This window comes from Jaculus jaculus, chromosome 6 (assembly GCF_020740685.1).
Source record: "Jaculus jaculus isolate mJacJac1 chromosome 6, mJacJac1.mat.Y.cur, whole genome shotgun sequence".
NCBI lineage: Eukaryota > Metazoa > Chordata > Mammalia > Rodentia > Dipodidae > Jaculus > Jaculus jaculus.
The window spans coordinates 128602002-128621055 of record NC_059107.1 but is presented as its reverse complement, the minus strand read 5'-3'; the positions used below and the strand labels follow the sequence as shown (position 1 = coordinate 128621055).

General features: G+C 35.4%; 1 protein-coding gene across 1 annotated transcript in view; it reads right to left on the bottom strand.

Annotated features, from left to right (window-relative positions):
• Lrriq1 (leucine rich repeats and IQ motif containing 1) overlaps positions 1 to 19054 on the bottom strand; it is a 196072-nt gene that overhangs the window by 13337 nt on the left and 163681 nt on the right. Inside the window, 4 exon segments of the mRNA XM_045152249.1 lie at positions 1435 to 1495; positions 3364 to 3496; positions 4103 to 4249; positions 7203 to 7286. Of these exon segments, the coding sequence (XP_045008184.1) occupies positions 1435 to 1495; positions 3364 to 3496; positions 4103 to 4249; positions 7203 to 7286 (425 nt within the window).

Sequence of the window (19054 nt, the reverse complement as noted above, 5' to 3'; positions counted from 1 at the left end):
AGCCATCTCTCCAGCCCAGGAAAAAAAAATCTTTGTTGAATTCAAAATGATCTTGAATATACATATAGATTGATCTATCAATAAACTATTTATTCATAATCATATTAAGTTTTACTTAACTATCATATATTTTTAAAATTAACAACTTCCATGATTATAAAAAGTATCTCATGGTAATACCCTCCCTTCCCCTGACTATCATGTATTTTTTCCCCATTTATTTCTCTCTCTCTCTCTCTCTCTCTCTCTCTCTCTCTTTCCCTCCACACACACACACACACACACACACACACACACACAAATATATATATATATATATATATATATATATATATATATATATATATATATATATATATATGTTGAGTTTCACTTAGCTATTATGTAATTTTTACTCATGAACAAGTTGTTCGTGAATGATGTGGATAACTGTCCCCAGGACCACAAAATTCATTTATGCCAGAAAGTACAGCATCCTGTGGTGTTACTTTCTTTGTGTAAAACTAAATTGTAATTGGTTTTCTTGGTAAATGTAGAATCTGAGCAAAGAGAACTTTTTGGTACAAATGCAAGGTGCCACAAACTTAGGGTCACCCAAGGCATCTGCTAAAGAGACTGTACATGTTGTCAAAAGTTATGGTATTCTATACCTTGGAAATTTTTTGAAACTGTAAAAAGAAGAAAAACAAATCTCATTTTGTACCATACCGGCCATTCTGGTATGTTTGCAATGTCTTCCTTCAAATAGCTTGTAGTGCAATTGACCTTAGCAAACACTCACCTTCTTTTTCTAAACTAAATGTTTGGAATCTGTCTTTAATGTTTGGGTAATTTATTTGTTGGGACATAACTGCAATATATATAGGGTAGATGAGCTAATTATTAGTTTTAATGTGGTTTGATTTTTCCATGTTTGGAGCATGTGTTGGTGTTTCTCTTAAATATAATCTATAAGTTCTAATTATTTTCAAGAAAGTAATTCCATTAAGCATTTTCCTATTGAATTTTATTTTAAAATATTAATATGCTGGTGCTTTCACATCGTTCCAAAATATTTAATGTTGGAAGCAATGCAATATAGTACTATTATATTAACTATTATATATTACAAGTCAAGAAAACATATCACTGTTTTAACACATGGTATTATTATTTCTTTGGGGGTTTTTTTGAGGTAGGATTTTACTCTAGTTCAGGCTGGTCTGAAATTCACTCTGTAGTCTCAGGGTGGACTCAAACTCATGGTGATACCTTTGCATCTCAAGTGCTGGGATTAAAGGCATGCACCAGCATACCTGGTTTAACACATGGTATTGTGAGGTTACCCCAAATAGATATAGTTGTGGTATTTTAATAGTTTAAAATTATCATGGGGCCATTTTAAGATATTACTTATTGAGTGCTCATGTCTATAAGTTTAAACATGTTCCTTACCACAAGTTGAACTCTTCCACCATTAAGTACATCTGGATCTAACTCCGGCAAGAAGTGTTCACTACATGGTGACAAAAAGTGAAAATATGGTATAATGTAAATTTGAAGGAATTACATGAAAAAATGCCTATATAAACAAATTTGAAGAGCTAATTAGTTATAAAATAATAGTTTCAAATTAGGTTATATACAAGATAAGTATAGATTTATATATTTAAAAAGGTTTCTAATGAAAATGTTATGTCAATTTTAATTTTTAATGTTTCAGTTTCACCTTTGGTCTGAAAATACTAACAATAATAGTTAACAAAATATGGAAAACTTATTTTTGGTTACATTTACTTATAATCTTTTTGTAATTGGCTTTTGAGTGAGAGACTCATGTAATCAAGCTTAGCCTTCAACTCACTATTTTTTACATGGATACTGGGCAATGAAGCCCAGGCCATCAGCCTTTGTAAGTAAAAAACTTTAATTGCTTAACCATCCCACCAGCCAAAAGCTATCTATTTTTAAAAAATATTTTTATGTATTTTTCAAGCAGAATGGGAAGTGAGGGAGTACACCATGGCCTCCAGCCACTGCAAATACACTCCTGATGCACCACTTTGTGCAAGGTAATCGAGCCCAGGATGTTAGGCTTTGCAGGCAATCACCAAACGACTTAGTCATAATTCCTGCCTATGCTATCCACTTTTAACTTGTTCTACAGTGTTTAATGCATTATACTAATGTTTACAATGAATTCTTATTTTAACAAGAATATTGGGGCTGGAGTTTAGTGGTTAAGGCACTTACCTACAAAGCCTAAGGACCCAGGTTCTATTCTCCAGGTCCCACATTAAGCAGATGCACATCATGGCACATGAATCTGGAATTTGTCTGGAGTGGCTAGAAGCCCTAGTGCACCCACTTTCTCTCTCTCTCCCCCTCTGTCCCTCTGTATTGAATAAATAAGTAAATAAAATGATAAAAAATAAAAAAAGAATATTGACATTTAATTCTCAAGAATTTTTGTCTTTAGAAGCAATTTTGTTGATATTACATTGTGTATTATATATTCACAATAAAAATTATATGATCATTTGTTTAATGTGTTATCTGCTGAGATATAGATTACTATTAAAAATAATATTACATGTTTAAGCATATCTAAAACCTAGTCCCCTAAATTTTTCTTATTTATTTTACTGTACCTCAATATCATTTATTGCTCTAAATTTCAAAACAACACCTCTTACATCTGCTTAATACAGATGGTAAGTGATGGATTCTGTGTGTCCATTTGTAGATCTAAGGACACTATCCCTGTTAACCCCAACAAACTGGTTAATACCTGCATGAAATGGCTGTGATTGTAATTATGTGAATACTTAAAAATAAAAAGTCTCAAATATTTAGTGGTTTAATTTTACATTCTTTATTCAATAAATCAATAAATGATTATATAATTTATAACAGTTTAATTTTCTTTTTGATTTCATATGATTTGCAGATTATAAAAGGAATTAAATGGGCTGAGTTCATCATGTATGAAACTTTATTTCATATATGTTATTTAAAATGGTGAGTCTAGAATTTTAACTGCCAAATTTATAAATAATACAAGTTCAAGTAAACCTATTCTATATAAGCAAATTTAGCAATAGTTAACAGATACCACACTTTTACATTATCAGGGAAAATATTATTTATGTTTCATCTGGGGATTTTAATCATTATAAAATACAGTTGTTCCTAAAAAAATTATTATGAATGATACAGAGAGTAATTAAACCTATTTGTATGAAAGACCCTTTTGTAACCTGGCGATGTGAAGTATTGGCCTTTGGCTATGAAGTCATGTTTGCTTTAGCAAAATTAACCTAGGTTTCACTTTTCAAAATATATTTACAATACAAAAATCTAATTTAAAGGAAATGACCTCACCATTTCATATTTCTGGAAATATTTGTTTCATGAATCCCAGTCTGTGTGTGAAGCCATCGGTATGTATACTCTTTGCTCCTTTCTAGTTTTTCATTTAGACTGGTGTCCTTGTAGATAATGTCTTCTGCCTTACCTGGTGAAGGAACACAGAATATCTGTTACTTGAAGAGATCAAATCATGCCAGACATTCAAATTGAGTCTACATATTCATCACCACAAGAAAAGAACAGTGCCTTAGTTATGCGTGCTAAAACATCTGTAAGAAACCCAACCATTCTGAAAAAGAAAGGAGACATTTAAATGCAACCACCAAGTGAAAAGCTTGTGTTTTATTTATTAATTAGAAAGTTCAGGGCTATTTTATTAGACAATAGAATTCTTCTAATATAAAAAGATTATGTGTTCATTTCCATGCATTTTTATTTTTTTTTAATTTATTTATGAAAGGAAGAAGGTGCAGATAGAGAGACAGATGGGCTTGCCAGGGACTCTAGCTATTTCAAATAAACTCCTGATATATGTACCACCTTGTGCATCTGGCTTATAGGGGTACTGGGGAATTGAACTTAGGTCCTTAGCTCTACAGGCAAACATCTTAACCACTCACAGTCTCTATAGTCCCTTTCCTTGCATTTTAATGTTTATTTAGTTTTTAATCATTAAACTAGTCTTATCCATGAACAGATTTTTTTTTAAATGGTGTGTGTTCTGCGGGAATATAGCACCCCATATGCTCACCTGTGGCAGGGGGCGCTTGCCTACGATGGCCTGAGAAGAACATCAGGAGTCCCAATCCATCACTCCTCCACCTGGTTGCTTTGAGCCGGTGTATCTTTTCTGATTTCAGCCTTGAGGGGCTCTGACGATCCTCTGGTTTCTGCTCCCCTGCACATATGGCCATGCCCAACTAATTACATGGATCAGGAGATTTGAACCTCAGTAGCCTCAGGCCCACACAGGTTCTCATGCTTGTGCAGAAAGCACACACCAATGAGCGACCTCTCCAGTCCCATAAGTAGCTTTTATACATTATATTGAAGGTGTTTCAACAGAATTTTAATTTTATAAAACTGGGCCTCATACATATATAATTTTTGTACATATATATCATTGAAAATTGTACATATATAATTTTCAATTATTGCATATTAATTATGTTCCATTGATTATCTTCATACATGACTATTTGCTACATTTTAACTACAAACTTGGCTTATATCAGGTTTAAGGACACCTGTACTTATGGCTCAGCAGGCAATTTAAGGATAGGAAAAGATGAAAAAAATGGGTATGCAAGATGGAAAATCATAACACACAAGAATTAAAAGGTGAACAAATATAAAAATAAAATATTTTAAAAATGAAAAAGTTCAACCCTAATGTTAAAACAAAAAAATTACTTTATGGATGCATATGTGTGTCTTTATAAAACTGAAGATGATACCTGGTTACTTCCATATATTTAATTTAGAGCCTTGCTCTGCAGGGAATTTGTCTTTTACACTAGTACTTTCTTTGAACCCTCACCTTATTTAGGGGCTTACTAGTTTTGCAGGACTGACATACTGTATACTTCAAAATTATCTCATGTAATTAAGCCTAGAAGAATATAGTTTAAACTTCACAATTAGAGTGTCAACTTTGCCATGGTTGGTGGTGTGTGCCTATAGTAAAAGCACTTGGGAAGATGATGGAGGATTGCATGTTCAAGACTAGCTTGGACTGCATAGCAAACAAGTTTCATGAAAGCTGAGGATACACAGAGCAACTCTGCTTCTAAAAATAATGCATAGTAAGACAAATTAGATCTGGGAAGATGACTTAGTGGTTAAAAGTGCTTACAGAGCAAATTAGACTACCAACGTTTGTGTCCTCAGAACCACATAAAGTGGAAAGCAATGGCACAGGAGTCTGTAATCCCAACACACCTATGGCAACTGCAAGCAGAGTCAGGAAAATCCTGAAGCACATGGGCATTTTCAGTGGCAAACAAAAAATGGGAGGTAAGGATTGACACACTAAGGTGGCCTTCTGACCTCCATATGTGAGAATAAGCATGTACTCAAGTACATACTCACAAACTCATCACATGCATATACCTGCACAAACACCGAAAAGTAAAATGAATAACAAATAAAACAATATCCAAGGTAAATATGACTTTGAGATAATTTCACTATGTTTGCTTGTACAAAGGAACTCAATATATTCATATGGGATAAAATTTATTTTAAGTGAAAGGTGAATGTGTAAAACTTCACTCAAGAATACATACAAACTTTATCATAAAGAAACAAGCTGAGAAGCATATTCTTGACAACTGTAGTAAATCCTACTATAACAAATGTCATTCAGTTGTTTTTTTTTTTTTTTTAAATCTCTGGCTTTCTGTATTTACAAATAGTGATGCACTATGGCAGTCACTTATTAAAGGCAACAGTTTTGATAGTTGTCAACTCTGGGATAATACTTCACAAACATTTCATAAAAACTTCAAAACCTAAGTTGTTTTGTATCAGGAGTCAGTCAAGGTTGTTAAAAAGTCCTACATAAAGAAGAGATATTGCAATGGAAAATTCATAGTACTGCTTTTTATCATTAAAATATATGCAGAGACATTTCCTCCTACCTAAAACTGATGGTTAACCCCACAATGCACGACCCATATATCCAACAAGGAGGGGGGAGGACAGGGAGGAGGCTAACAATGGTACCAACTTGACTGTATTCATTGAATACAAAAATTATATATATATATATATATATATATATATATATATACACATATTTATGATTGGCTCAAGTTCAGTATAACAAACAGAACAAGCACAGAGGTGAACATGGTCAGAAATAATTGAAAGTATCCCAGTTTAAAAGTAAAGGAAGTGATTCTGTCTTGGGTAACTCATTGAAAGATTACAATCCCTGTCACTGAGAAACAGAAAGTAAGATTTAATCTTTGAGCCAAGCAGATATTCCACTCTTAACACATACTGTGTAAGAATAATAACAGTGGCAAGGATGACTTAAGAGATGTTTTTTTAATTTGGTCAGGATGTTCCACACATCTCTCCTTTCAATATTTAGGGGACTTGGTATATTTAGCATATATACAGATGTTCTTAAAGATGTAACCAATTTTGCATATATATATATATATATATATATATATATATATATATATATATATATATATATATGGTGGCATATTTCACTGTGTCCCTGCTTAATATTGGTATCTCTTGCAAATTGCATCATATTTTTGACTTCACTGCTAGTGAAAATGAACATTAACCCATTTGATCATATAATAGGTTACATACTGAAAAAAAATGTTTCTCATTCTCCAATTTACTATTACATCATAGCATTTTTCTTTATGATGTTAACTAACCTTAGATCCTTTCTCTGTTGATACTAATGAAAATATTTTCTTGACCATTGGTTAATTTTAGTTTCTATACAGGTTTACAAAAAGGTCATCTTTCTTTTTCTGTAAGCATGCAAATATATATGTACATACATTAGTATACAATTTTGTAGCAATATTATTTAGGAAATATGTATACATATATAGCAAATATGCATATATTTAACATACATTTAGTAAATGTATATTTGTATATATATAATTTTACTTTGTAATCTGTAGGCTTATATCTCTAGATTCAATAAACTGCCTTGGATTTCAAATTTCGTGGACACATTCTGCACTGTCCCATTATTTTTGTCATTCACAGAAAAAGCTACAGCATTGTTTATTCTCCGAACTTGTCACTTTATGTTCTTCTTATTATTTTATTGTGATATAGTTTTTCCAAATTGGAATTGTACTTACTACAAAGGCTTGATGGTTGTGAATGAAGGTCTGTGGTAGAATCCTCACTTAGCATGTGCAATTGTCTGGCTTCAATTCCTTTAGCTAAAAATTACGAGAACAGAAAAGAATGTAAATGGTATGCCCTAACTTTAGCTAGATCTGTTGACTTATACTAGTATCCCTAGCATTCATTCAGGAAATTGAGGCAGGAAGCCATGTGAACTATATAGTGAGTTCCAGGCCAGACTGGCTTAACATGTCACCCCACCCCAAACTCCTTAAAACAAAAAAAAAAAATTGAAAATTTCTTGTTTAATAAATACATTTATTTTTCTGCTAAATTTAGTTGTGAAGGCCAGTTTTGTTCTCATAAAACTCTTCTCAGAGACTCCACATTCAATGATCTTCAGACTATTTTATAGTTTATTTTTGTTAGATGTGTGTTGTTGATTCACATTCTACATGTATCCAAGAGTCCTTATTCTATGCCTCAGATTGTATTGGCTTCTGATGACAGCTGACTAGACAGACATAGTTGCTTATGTCATAGGGCTTGTAGCCTAGAGCATGAATCAGCTTCTATAATACTCTAAGAAATATCTCATATTTCCAGCTGAACTTCAGAAGTACAACTCATATTTATTATCACTATCTCTTTAAAGTCTGTTTCCTTCCTGAATTCCCACATTATCAGACCAAACATTCTGTTATACAGTTAGCCTTGGCTAATCATTACTTAAGCAGCAATATCCTAAAAAGAAACCAGATCTAATTTACCTACTGGATATTTCATATCTCACTCATTGGGTCCTCCTTTCCCTTACCCTCTTCAATTATTTGGTACATGAATGAGTTGTGCTTGTGTCAGTGACATGCGTCTTTATGACCAGTCACAACAAGAGGTGCCTCTTCCAAACCCAACACACTCAACCACAGCCCAGATCCTTTCAGAGAATATATTTCCTGACATTGTCTGCCCCTTTCTTTTTTTTTTTTTTTTTTTTTTTGAGGTAGGGTTTCACTCTAGCTCAGGCTCTCCTGGAATTCACTATGTAGTCTCAGGGTGGCCTCGAACTCATGGCAATCCTCCCTACCTCTGCCTCCTGAGTGCTGGGATTAAAGGTGTGTGCCACCACACCTGACTTTTTCTTCTGTATTTTTGATATCTCCCAAAATTTTACTTTAACCCCATATGTTCACCATCTCATCTCCCAAAATTTTACTTTGTTTTATGTGCTATGTAACCTCCATGGCTTCCTTTTAATTTGTATTGAATGTGTATGCATTTGTGATGTACATGTATGTGCTTATTAGTATTCATATATGTTGACACATGTATCTGCATGAGTGCCATGACCATGTGTGCATATGAATGTGGATAGACAACTTCAGGAATCATTTTCAGATATTTTGTTTATGTCTTAAAAAAAATGAAATTTAATTTAAATTTCTGGCTGACCTGGAATTCAGTATGCAGTCTCAGGGTGCCCTTGAACTCACAGTGATCTTCCTACCTCTGCCTCCTGAGTGGTGAGATTAAAGGAGTGTGCTACAAGATTGGGTTTACCCATCTCTTTTGAAAGGAATGGTCCTCTCATTAGACTGGAGCTCACCAATTCTTCTAGAATGGCTGGCTGGTAAACCTCAGGGATCTACCTGTCTCTGCCTCTCCAGAGTTGGGATGATAGGCACATATAGCCATGGCTGACTTTTATGTGTGTTTTGGGGATCCACTTCAAGTCTTAATGCTTGCAAGGGAAGCACTTTACTAACAATTTTCTCACCAGCTCTGGTTGAACTCACTTAATTACACTACTGGTTTTCTCCAGTGTTTTATTATACTCTATAATGTCTTTAAGGGGCTCTTTTATTGTTAGCTTTTTCAATCTCTTCATATTGTTTGGTGCTCTATCCTGGCATTGTATCATTTTTAGCTATATTGTTCTTGCATGATCATTGCTTTTTGATTTCTTCAATTGCTATTTTTCTGACTAACTTAGATATCTGAAGTACCCCATCCTCTTTTGTTCCTAGAATGCTCTTGATAGGCTATTGTGTTGATGGCTCATCTCCAATGCTACAGTTTGCAGAGGTGGCTGAATAGTGATGGCTCCACCTTCACCAATGCCTCAATCAATGGTAGCTTCATGACTGAACAAAAGGGTGGAATTAAGGAGAAGAAGGTGAGAAGCAATTCATAGAGGATGTGACCTTCAAAGGTACAACTTGTCACTGGTCCCATGCTCTTGTCTTCCTACCTGCCAAGAGATCAAGACCTTTGCTCCACTTCATGCTTCCTGTGGTATTTTTCTCCCCTTCAAATCCAATATAATGGACTTATAAGATTGAAATCTTGTGTTTCTCAAGTGTTTTGTCACATTGATGAAAAGACTAATACACTTTTTGTTTAGATGTCACATAGATACATAAAATCTACCAGTGTAACTTTTTTTTCCATTGCCTTTGGATAATGTTTCCCCCAACCCTCTGATTTGTAATTATATTTTTCATGGTAGCTATGTCTTGGTTTCGAACTTGAGACACATCCTGTAATACTCTATGACAGCATTCATAATATCACATACCTTCTTCCTTAAGTTTTCTTCCTCTTCTATAATATAAGCTAGTGTAAACTAATATATATATATATATATATATATATATATATATATATATATATATATATGTATAATATGTTAATGGCATCCAATATGATGTTTTTCAGTAAATGTCAGTGAAATTGATGAAATTATGGAACATTTGTTACAGATGCTTAATGTTCTTTCTGTTCTTAGAGCTAAATTTAAAGATATTTAACATGAACATATAGCTGAGTAGTATTGAAGGTCACACATGTCTAAACATGATTAGATTATACAGTAGTATAATCTTTAACTTTAAAGAATTAGATTGAGATTAAAAATAGACAAATAAATATAGCAAATAAAACACAGAACCAAAAGACTGAACTTTTGTATTTCTATAATGTACATAATCCTAGAGGAATCATTTTAGTGTTATAAGTTTATCCAACAGAAATGAAAATAATTTTAAAACTAATGGAAATATTATTCTCTTCATGTAAGGCAATATAAAAACGCTCAGTAAACCCATATGTTTCATATAAATGTTTTCTAAATTGTCTATATAGTCTAATATCCCATCCTGAAGAAGGTTAAGATTCAATTATTATTTAGGAAACATAAAAATAAATTAAGTGTTTATATTTTTAATACATGAGGTAACTTTCTCTTGACTATTTTCTTTTCCCCTAGTGGCTTTTCTTGGTAATATAATTTGGAAATACTTTTTGGGACAGAGATGAGTTTATTTCTTTATGAAAAGTTTTAAATGGCATGGTTATTGTTAAGTAAAATACTTCATATGCTGTGAGATATTTTATGTAATTTTGACAAATGACCAATTCCATATATCTTATGTTGTGAATAGTGAAAAAAATAGTACAAAGTATAAGTGATCCAAACATATTTATTCAAAGAAATCATTGCACTCATACCTCACAAATAAAGGACAAAACAAGTGGAATTTGGCATAATTTCACTAGCTGAACTTTAAGTTCATTAAAATCTGTATAAACACATGTTGATAGGCTGTTTATGGTATCATCCTTAACCAATCCAATCTGCTTTTGGAAGGCGTAGTACTGGCATAAAACCAATTACTCTCTGAGAGCTGTTTGTGCACGACAGCAACATCTCTATTCTTAAAATTTATACATATAAACATACATATATACATATATATATATATATATATATATATATATATATACATATATATATACATACACCAGATCACTAAGGAAAAATGACTTCATGTATAAAGAGGATTGTTGGTATAAAAGTTTAAAAGCAGAATCTTTGGGATGATAGCCAAAGCTCTAAGGTCAATGGCTAAGTGCAGCATTAATCATTCTGATACAAGTTTCACTATATTTTGATGGTAGAGAGGATAAATATACTACAGAATAAATGATGACTGTGAGTTTCTGACATTTGAATTAATTTTTTAAAACTGATCTGTTTGGAGGCTGGGTATATAAAGTGCATGGATTATACTGATGAAAACAAAACATAAAAAATTTACTTAGTTATATATTTTAGATTATGGGGATTTTGAAAGACTTTTTTTTTAAAAAAAACAGAATGGTTAGATTTAAGTTAATAATTTGCAATAACAGACAATTCCTTTAACAAAGTGGATGTCATTGTTATTATTGAATTAAAATACTGTATGTAGGGGGTGGAGAGATGGCTTGTCTGTTAAGGTGCTTGCCTACAAAGCATAAGGACCCACTTTCAAATCCCCAACACCCATGTAAAGCAAGATTCACAAAGTAGTGTATGTTACTGGAGTTTGTTTAGAGTGGTTAGGGTCACTGTCATGCCCAGCCTCTCTCTGGCTTGAAAATAAATAATTAAAAAATGAATATATATTGCATGCAACATGTATAACTATCAAAAAGATAGTATTGGGAGACTTCCAGTTAAGATGGCAGTGTACGTACCACGCCAAAGCAGCATAGGGGGAAAAAAGACCCCCAAAACTCAGCAAAATATACACTTTTACATAATAGTGAGGTGTATAGGAAATTGAAATGGCAGCAGAGAAGTAGAAGAGATCCAAAGCATCCAGAGCCTGCAAAGGCTGGCAAAAGCGGCCCCAGCAGGCCCGCCAACCGCAGTGGCATCAGCACACCAGAAAGGCACCAGGCTCGACCTGAGCTGCAGGAAAATCCAGGTGTGGGGAGCTTCCACTCACAGTGGAGCTCTCCACAAACTCAAGAAACATGAAGGGAGAGTGGCAGTGAACAACGGAGGAGCAGATCACAAGGTAGAAGAACACTTGGAACAGTGAGAGATCTAGAGCAGCTGCGGCTCCCTCCCCTCCCCACTGCCTGAGCCCACCTCCAGCAAACAGAGCAACAGTCCTGGGACCAGCCAAGCCAACTTGTGCCAACAGCGGGACCCACGCAGGAGCAGAGTCCAGCAGCATCAGCGGCTCTGGCACTGGCAATAGCGGCCCCAGCAGCAGCAGATACAGCAATGACAGCTTTAGCGGCAGCAGCAGCAGCTTTTGTGGTAGCAGCAGCAGTTCCAGCAGTGGCAGCTTCAGCGGCAGTAGCAGCAGCTTTAATGGTAGCAGCAGCAGTTCCAGCAGTGGCAGCTTCAGCGGCAGCAGCAGCAGCTTTAATGGTAGCAGCAGTGGTTCCAGCAGCGGCAGCTTCAGAGGCAGCAGTGGTGGATCCAGCAGTGGCAGCAGCAGCAAAGGATCCAGCAACAGCAGCTTCAGCAGCAGCAGTAGCACCGGGGGTGCTGATCTGCAGGCCCACAGTTGCCAGGCTCAGTTTGCCCCACAGGAAAAGCCAGTGCCCAGCTCCAGAAATCAGAACAGTGGCCCAATGACCCAGCCAGCAACTTGACTGAGACCAAAATCATCCAAAAAGGTAACTGGGATAGCACCAGGGAAGGGTCTCACTTGGTCACAAGCTGACTTGGCTAACTCAACAGACCAGAAATCTTAAGCTCTTTGTTGATATGGGATCTGATTGTTATAATACCTACTGTTGCATAACTACTCAGTGCTGTTTTTGATTGAATGGGTACAGTGTTTAGTTAAATTTTAGAATCTACCTATAGTTTATTCCACTCAGCCTGCCTGAATATTCCCATAGAAGGCAAACTCAACCCCTAGGAACACCTTTGTAGATACTCTACAAAGTCTTAAGAGGCACACCTAACAACTTAAGCTCCTACCCTGAAGATATATAACATCAGATCAATTGATACAGCTAAGAATACCCAGCTAGCTAGAAAATCTAAGCATTAACTTAATCCAAGATGCAAAAATATATACATTATAACACAAGAAACACTAAAAAAGCAAGACGAGGGCAGGAGAGATGGCTTAGCAGTTAAGCGCTTGCCTGCGAAGCCTAAGGACCCTGGTTCGAGGTTCGGTTTCCCAGGTCCCACGTTAGCCAGATGCACAAGGGGGCGCACGTGTCTGGAGTTCGTTTGCAGAGGCTGGAAGCCCTGGCGTACCCATTCTCTCTCTCTCCCTCTATCTGTCTTTCTCTCTGTGTCTGTCGCTCTCCAATAAATAAATAAATAATTTTTTTTAAAAAAGCAAGATGATATAAATCCATCTAAAAGTATTAATGCATCAGAAATGACCTCCAGTGAGAACGAGATAGAGGAAATGCCTGAGAAAGATTTCAAAAGAATGATTGTAAATATGTTCCAAGAAGTCAAAGAACAAATCAAAGGAGTTAAAGAGGAACTCAAAGAGGAAATCAAAGGAATCAAAGAAGACGCAGGACACCAATTACATGAAATAAAGAAGGCAATACAAGACATAAATAAGGAAATAGAAATAATAAAGAAAAACCAGTCAGAATTACTGGCAATGAAGAACACAGATAATGAAACAAAAAACTTGGTAGAAAACCTCACCAATAGAATGGAAGAAGGAGAGGACAGAATATCTAAGCTAGAAGACCAGGTGGCAGATCTAATACAGTCCAGCAAAGAGAAGGACAAACTTATAGAAAAGTATGAGAGGGAATTTCAAGATATTCAGGACACTATGAAAAGAACAAATATAAGAATTCAGGGCCTAGTAGAAGGAGAAGAATTCCACTTCAAAGGCATAGTAGGCATCTTCAACAAAATCATAGAAGAAAATTTCCCCCAAATTGGGAAAGAGGTACCAATGCAGATGCAGGAAGCCTTTAGAACCCCAGCCAGACAAAACCTGGAAAGAACCTCTCCTCACCATATTATAATCAACCTACCAAACACACAAACCAAACAAAAACTATTGAAAGCAGTTAGAGAGAAAAATCAAGTTACCTACAAAGGAAAACCCATCAGGATTACAGCAGATTATTCAACACAAACTGTAAAAGGAGGAAGGGCTTGGAGTGATGTATTCCAAGTTCTGAAAGACAACAAGGTTACTTTATCCTGCAAAGCTATCCATTCAAATAGATGGAGAAATAAGGACATTCCATGACAAAAGCAGGTTAAAGGAGTACTTGAAGACAAAACCAGCTCTACAGAAAATACTTGAAAGAATCCGCCATGCTAAAGAAAAGGAAAAGCACACATATAAGGAACCTGGAAAAACCAAGCAATCCTCAAATACTAGTTAACACAAGAGAGCAAAAGTAGAACTGGAACCACAAAAAAAAAAAGGGGGAGGGGGCAAACCTAGAAACACACCTTTCAATAATATCTCTTAATATCAATGACCTCAATGCCCCAACCAAAAGACATAGGTTTGCAGACTGGGTTAAAAAGCAGGATCCTACAATTTGTTGTCTCCAAGAAACTCACCTTTCTACAAAGGTTAAACATCATCTTAGGGTGGAAGGTTGGAAAACAGTGTTTCAAGCAAATGGGCCTAGAAAACAAGCATGGGTTGCTATCCTAATATCTGACAAGGTAGACTTCAGTCCAATGTTAGTCAAGAAAGGTAAGGAAGTTCACTTTAGATTGATTAAGGGCACACTCCAACAGGAGGACACTACAATCCTAAACATATATGCACCTAACATGGGGGCTCCCAAATTCATCAAACAAATACTATTAGAACTAAGATCATAGATAACAGCAAACACAGTGGTGGTGGGTGACTTTAATACCCCACTCTCAACAATTGACAGGTCATCCTGGGAAAATATAAACAGAGAGGCATCTGGACTAAATGAGGTCATAGAAGGAATGGACCTAACAGATATATACAGGACATTTCATACAAATGCTGCAGTATATACATCCTTTTCAGCAGCACATGGAACGTTCTCTAAAATAGACCATATATTAGGACACAAAGCAAATCTTAACAAATTCAGGAAAATTGAAATAATTCCTTGCATTTTATCTGGCCACAATGGAAGTACAAATCAGTAGCAAGAAATGCTATAGAGCATACATAAAATCATGAAAACTAAACAATACCCTACTAAATGATGAATGGATCAATGAAGAAATAAAGAAGGACATAAAAAAAATATAGAGACAAACGATAATGAGAACACAACATACCAAAATCTCTGGGACACAATGAAGGCAGTCCTAAGAGGTACATTTATAGCTTTAAGTGCCTATATTAAGCAATTAGAAAGGCCGGGCATGGTGGCGCACACCTTTAATCCCAGCACTCAGAAGGCAGAGGTAGGAGGATTGCCATGAGTTCAAGGCTACCCTGAGATGACAGAGTTAATTCCAGGTTATCCTGGACCAGAGTGAAACCCTACCTCGAAAAACCAAAAAAAAATTAGAAAGGTCACAAGTAAATGACCTAATGCTTCACCTTAAAGCCTTAGAAAAAGAAAAACAAGGCAAACCAAAAATCAGTAGACAGGAAGAAATAATAAAGATTAGGGCAGAAATAAATGAAATAGAAACAAGAAAACAATCCAAAAAATTAATGAAACAAAGAGTTGGTTCTTTGAAAGGATAAACAAGATTGATAAACCCTTAGCAAATCTGACCAAAAGAAAGAGAGAAGAGACACAAATTAATAAAATTAGAGATACAAAAGCTAACATCAAAACAGATTTCAGAGAAATTCAAAAAATCATAGGGACATACTATAAAAGCATATACTCCACAAGGTATGAAAATCTGAAAGAAATGGATGACTTCCTTGATTTATATGACCTACCTAAGTTAAATCAAGATGAGATTAATCAATTAAATAGACCTATAACAAACATGGAGATCCGAACAGTTATCAATAATCTCCCAACTGAAAAATGCCCAGGCCCAGATGGATTCACAGCTGAATTTTACCAGACCTTCAAGGAAGAGCTAACACCATTTCTTCTCAAGCTTTTCCAGGAAATAGAAAAAAAGGAATTCTACCAAATTCCTTCTATGAAGCCAGCATCGCCTTCACACCAACACCAGGCAAAGATAGAACAAAAAAAGAAAATTACAGACCAATTGCCCTCATGAATATAGATGCAAAAATTCTCAACAAAATATTGGCAAACAGAATACAAGAATATATCAGAAAGATCATTCACCCTGACCAAGTAGGCTTTATCCCAGAGATGCAGGGGTGGTTCAATATATGCAATCTATAAATGTAATACAGCATATAAATGAGTTGAAGGACAAAAATCGCATGATCATCTGATTAGATGCAGAGAAAGTGTTTGATAAAATCCAACATCCCTTCATGATAAAAATCTTACAGAGATTGGGAATAGAAGGAACATATCTCAATATAATAAAAGCTATTTATGACAAGCCTACAGCCAACATATTACTAAATAGGGAAAAACTGGAAGCTTTTCCACTAAAATCAGGAACAAGACAAGGGTATCCACTGTACTCACTTTTATTTAATATAGTTATGGAAGTCTTAGCCATAGCAATAAGGCAAGAGTCACACATAAAAGGGATACAAATTGGAAAGGAAGAGATCAAGTTATCATTATTTACAGATGACATGATTCTATACATAAAGAACCCTAAAGACTCTACTAGGAAACTGTTAGAGCTGATAAAAACCTACAGCCATGTAGCAGAATACAAAATAAATACACAGAAATCAGTAGCCTTCATATATGCTAACAACAAACACACAGAGGATGAAATCAGAGAATCACTCCCATTCACAATTGCATCAAAAAAATAAATAAATAAAGTACCTTGGAATAAACCTAACCAAGGAAGTAAAGAATCTCTACAATGAGAACTGTAAAACTCTCAAGCGAGAAATTGCAGAAGACAATAGAAAGTGGAGAAACATCCCTTGTTCCTGGATTGGAAGAATCAATATTGTGAAAATGGCAATCTTACCAAAAGCAATCTACATATTTAATGCAAACCATATCAAAATTCCAAAAACATTCTTCATGGAAATAGAAATAACAATCCAAAAATTCACTGGAATCACAAAAAGAAAAAAACCCTCGAATATCTAAAATAATACTGAGCAAGAAAAGTAAGGCTGGTGGTATCACCATACCTGATTTTAATTGATACTACAGAGCCATAGTAATAAAAACAGAATGGTACTGGCACAAAAACAGACATGTAGATCAATGGAACAGAACAGAGGACCCAGATGTAAGTCCAGGTAGCTATAGCCACCTCATATTCGATAAAAATGCCAAAAATATTCACTGGAGAAAAGACAGCCTTTTCAGCAAATGGTGTTGGGAAAACTGGATATATATCTGTAGAAGGATGAGAATAGATTCTACTCTCTCTCCATGCACAAAAATTAAGTGCAAATGGATTAAAGACCTTAACATCAGACCAGAAACTCTGAAACTGCTAGAAGAAAAAGTAGGGGAAACCCTTCAACATATTGGTCTTGGCAAAGACTTTCTGAATACAATCCCAATTGCTCAGGCAACAGATTAACCACTGGGACCTCATGAAATTACAAAGATTTTGCACTGCAAAGGACACAGTGAATAAAGCAAAGAGGCAACCTACAGAATGGTAAAAAATCTTCACCAGCTATACATCTGATAGAGGATTAATATCTAGGATATACAAAAAACTCAAAAAGTTATATAAAACGCAATCAAATAAGCCAATCAAAAAATTGGCTATGGAGCTAAATAGAGCATTCTCAAAGGAAGAAATACGAATGGCATATAACCATCTAGAAAAATGTTCTATGTCACGAGTCAACAGGGAAATGCAGATTAAAACTACATTGAGATTCCATCTCACTCCTGTCAGATTGGCTACCATCATGAAAACAAATGATCATAAATGGCAGGGATGTGGAAAAAGACGAACTCTTCTACACTGCTGGTGGGAATGCAATGTGGTCCAGCCATTGTGAAAATCAGTGTGGAGGTTCCTAAAACAGCTAAAGATTGATCTTCCATATGACCCAGCTGTTGCACTACTAGGCATATATCCTAAGGACTCATCTCATTTCCTTAGAAGTACGTGCACAACCATGTTTATTGCTGCTCAATTTATAATAGCTGGGAAATGGAACCAGCCTAGATGTCCCTCAACTTATGAATGGATAATGAAGGTGTGGCACATTTATACAATGGAGTTCTGCTCAGTGGTAAAGAAATATGAAGTTATGAAATTTGCAGGAAAATTGATGGATCTGGAAAGGATTATAATAAGTGAGGTAACCCAGGCACAGAAAGCCAAGTGCCACATGTTCTCCCTCATATGTGGATCCTAACTACAGATGATTGGGCTTCTGCGTGAGAAGGAATACTTATTTGCAGTGGCCAGTAAGTTAAAAAGGAGATATAAGAGAAGAGAAAGGAAGGGAAGAGTGTACTTAATAGGTTGGTATTGTATATATGTAAGTAGAATGATTGAGATGGGGAGGTGATATGATGGAGAATGGAATTTCAAAGGGCAAAGTGCAGGAGGGGGAGGGTATTACCATGGGATATTTTGAAAAGATAAAAAATAAAATAAATTTTTTTAAAAGATACTATTTTGTGAAATTTGATTCATTCAGCTAAGTTTTATCTCTTTGCTCACTTATTTATAGTGTAATACCAGTGGTTGTATGTATGTGTGTGTGTATACATGTGTTTATATGTGTGTGTACACCCAGAGGCCAGTGGTTGATGCTGGGGTGCCTTCTTCAATCTCCCTACACCTTATTTTATTGAGATAGGGTTTCTAACTTCCAAGAAAAGCTCATCAGCTTGGCTCATCTATCTAGCCACCATGCTTGACACCCCTTGTCTCTGACTCCTGACTGTGGGTATTACAGATGGGCTACCACACCTACCTCATATTTGCATGGATGCTGAGGATCTGAGCTCAGGTCTTCACCTTGTGCATCAGTGCTTTACTCACTAGGCAATCTCCACAGGCCACCAAATCTTA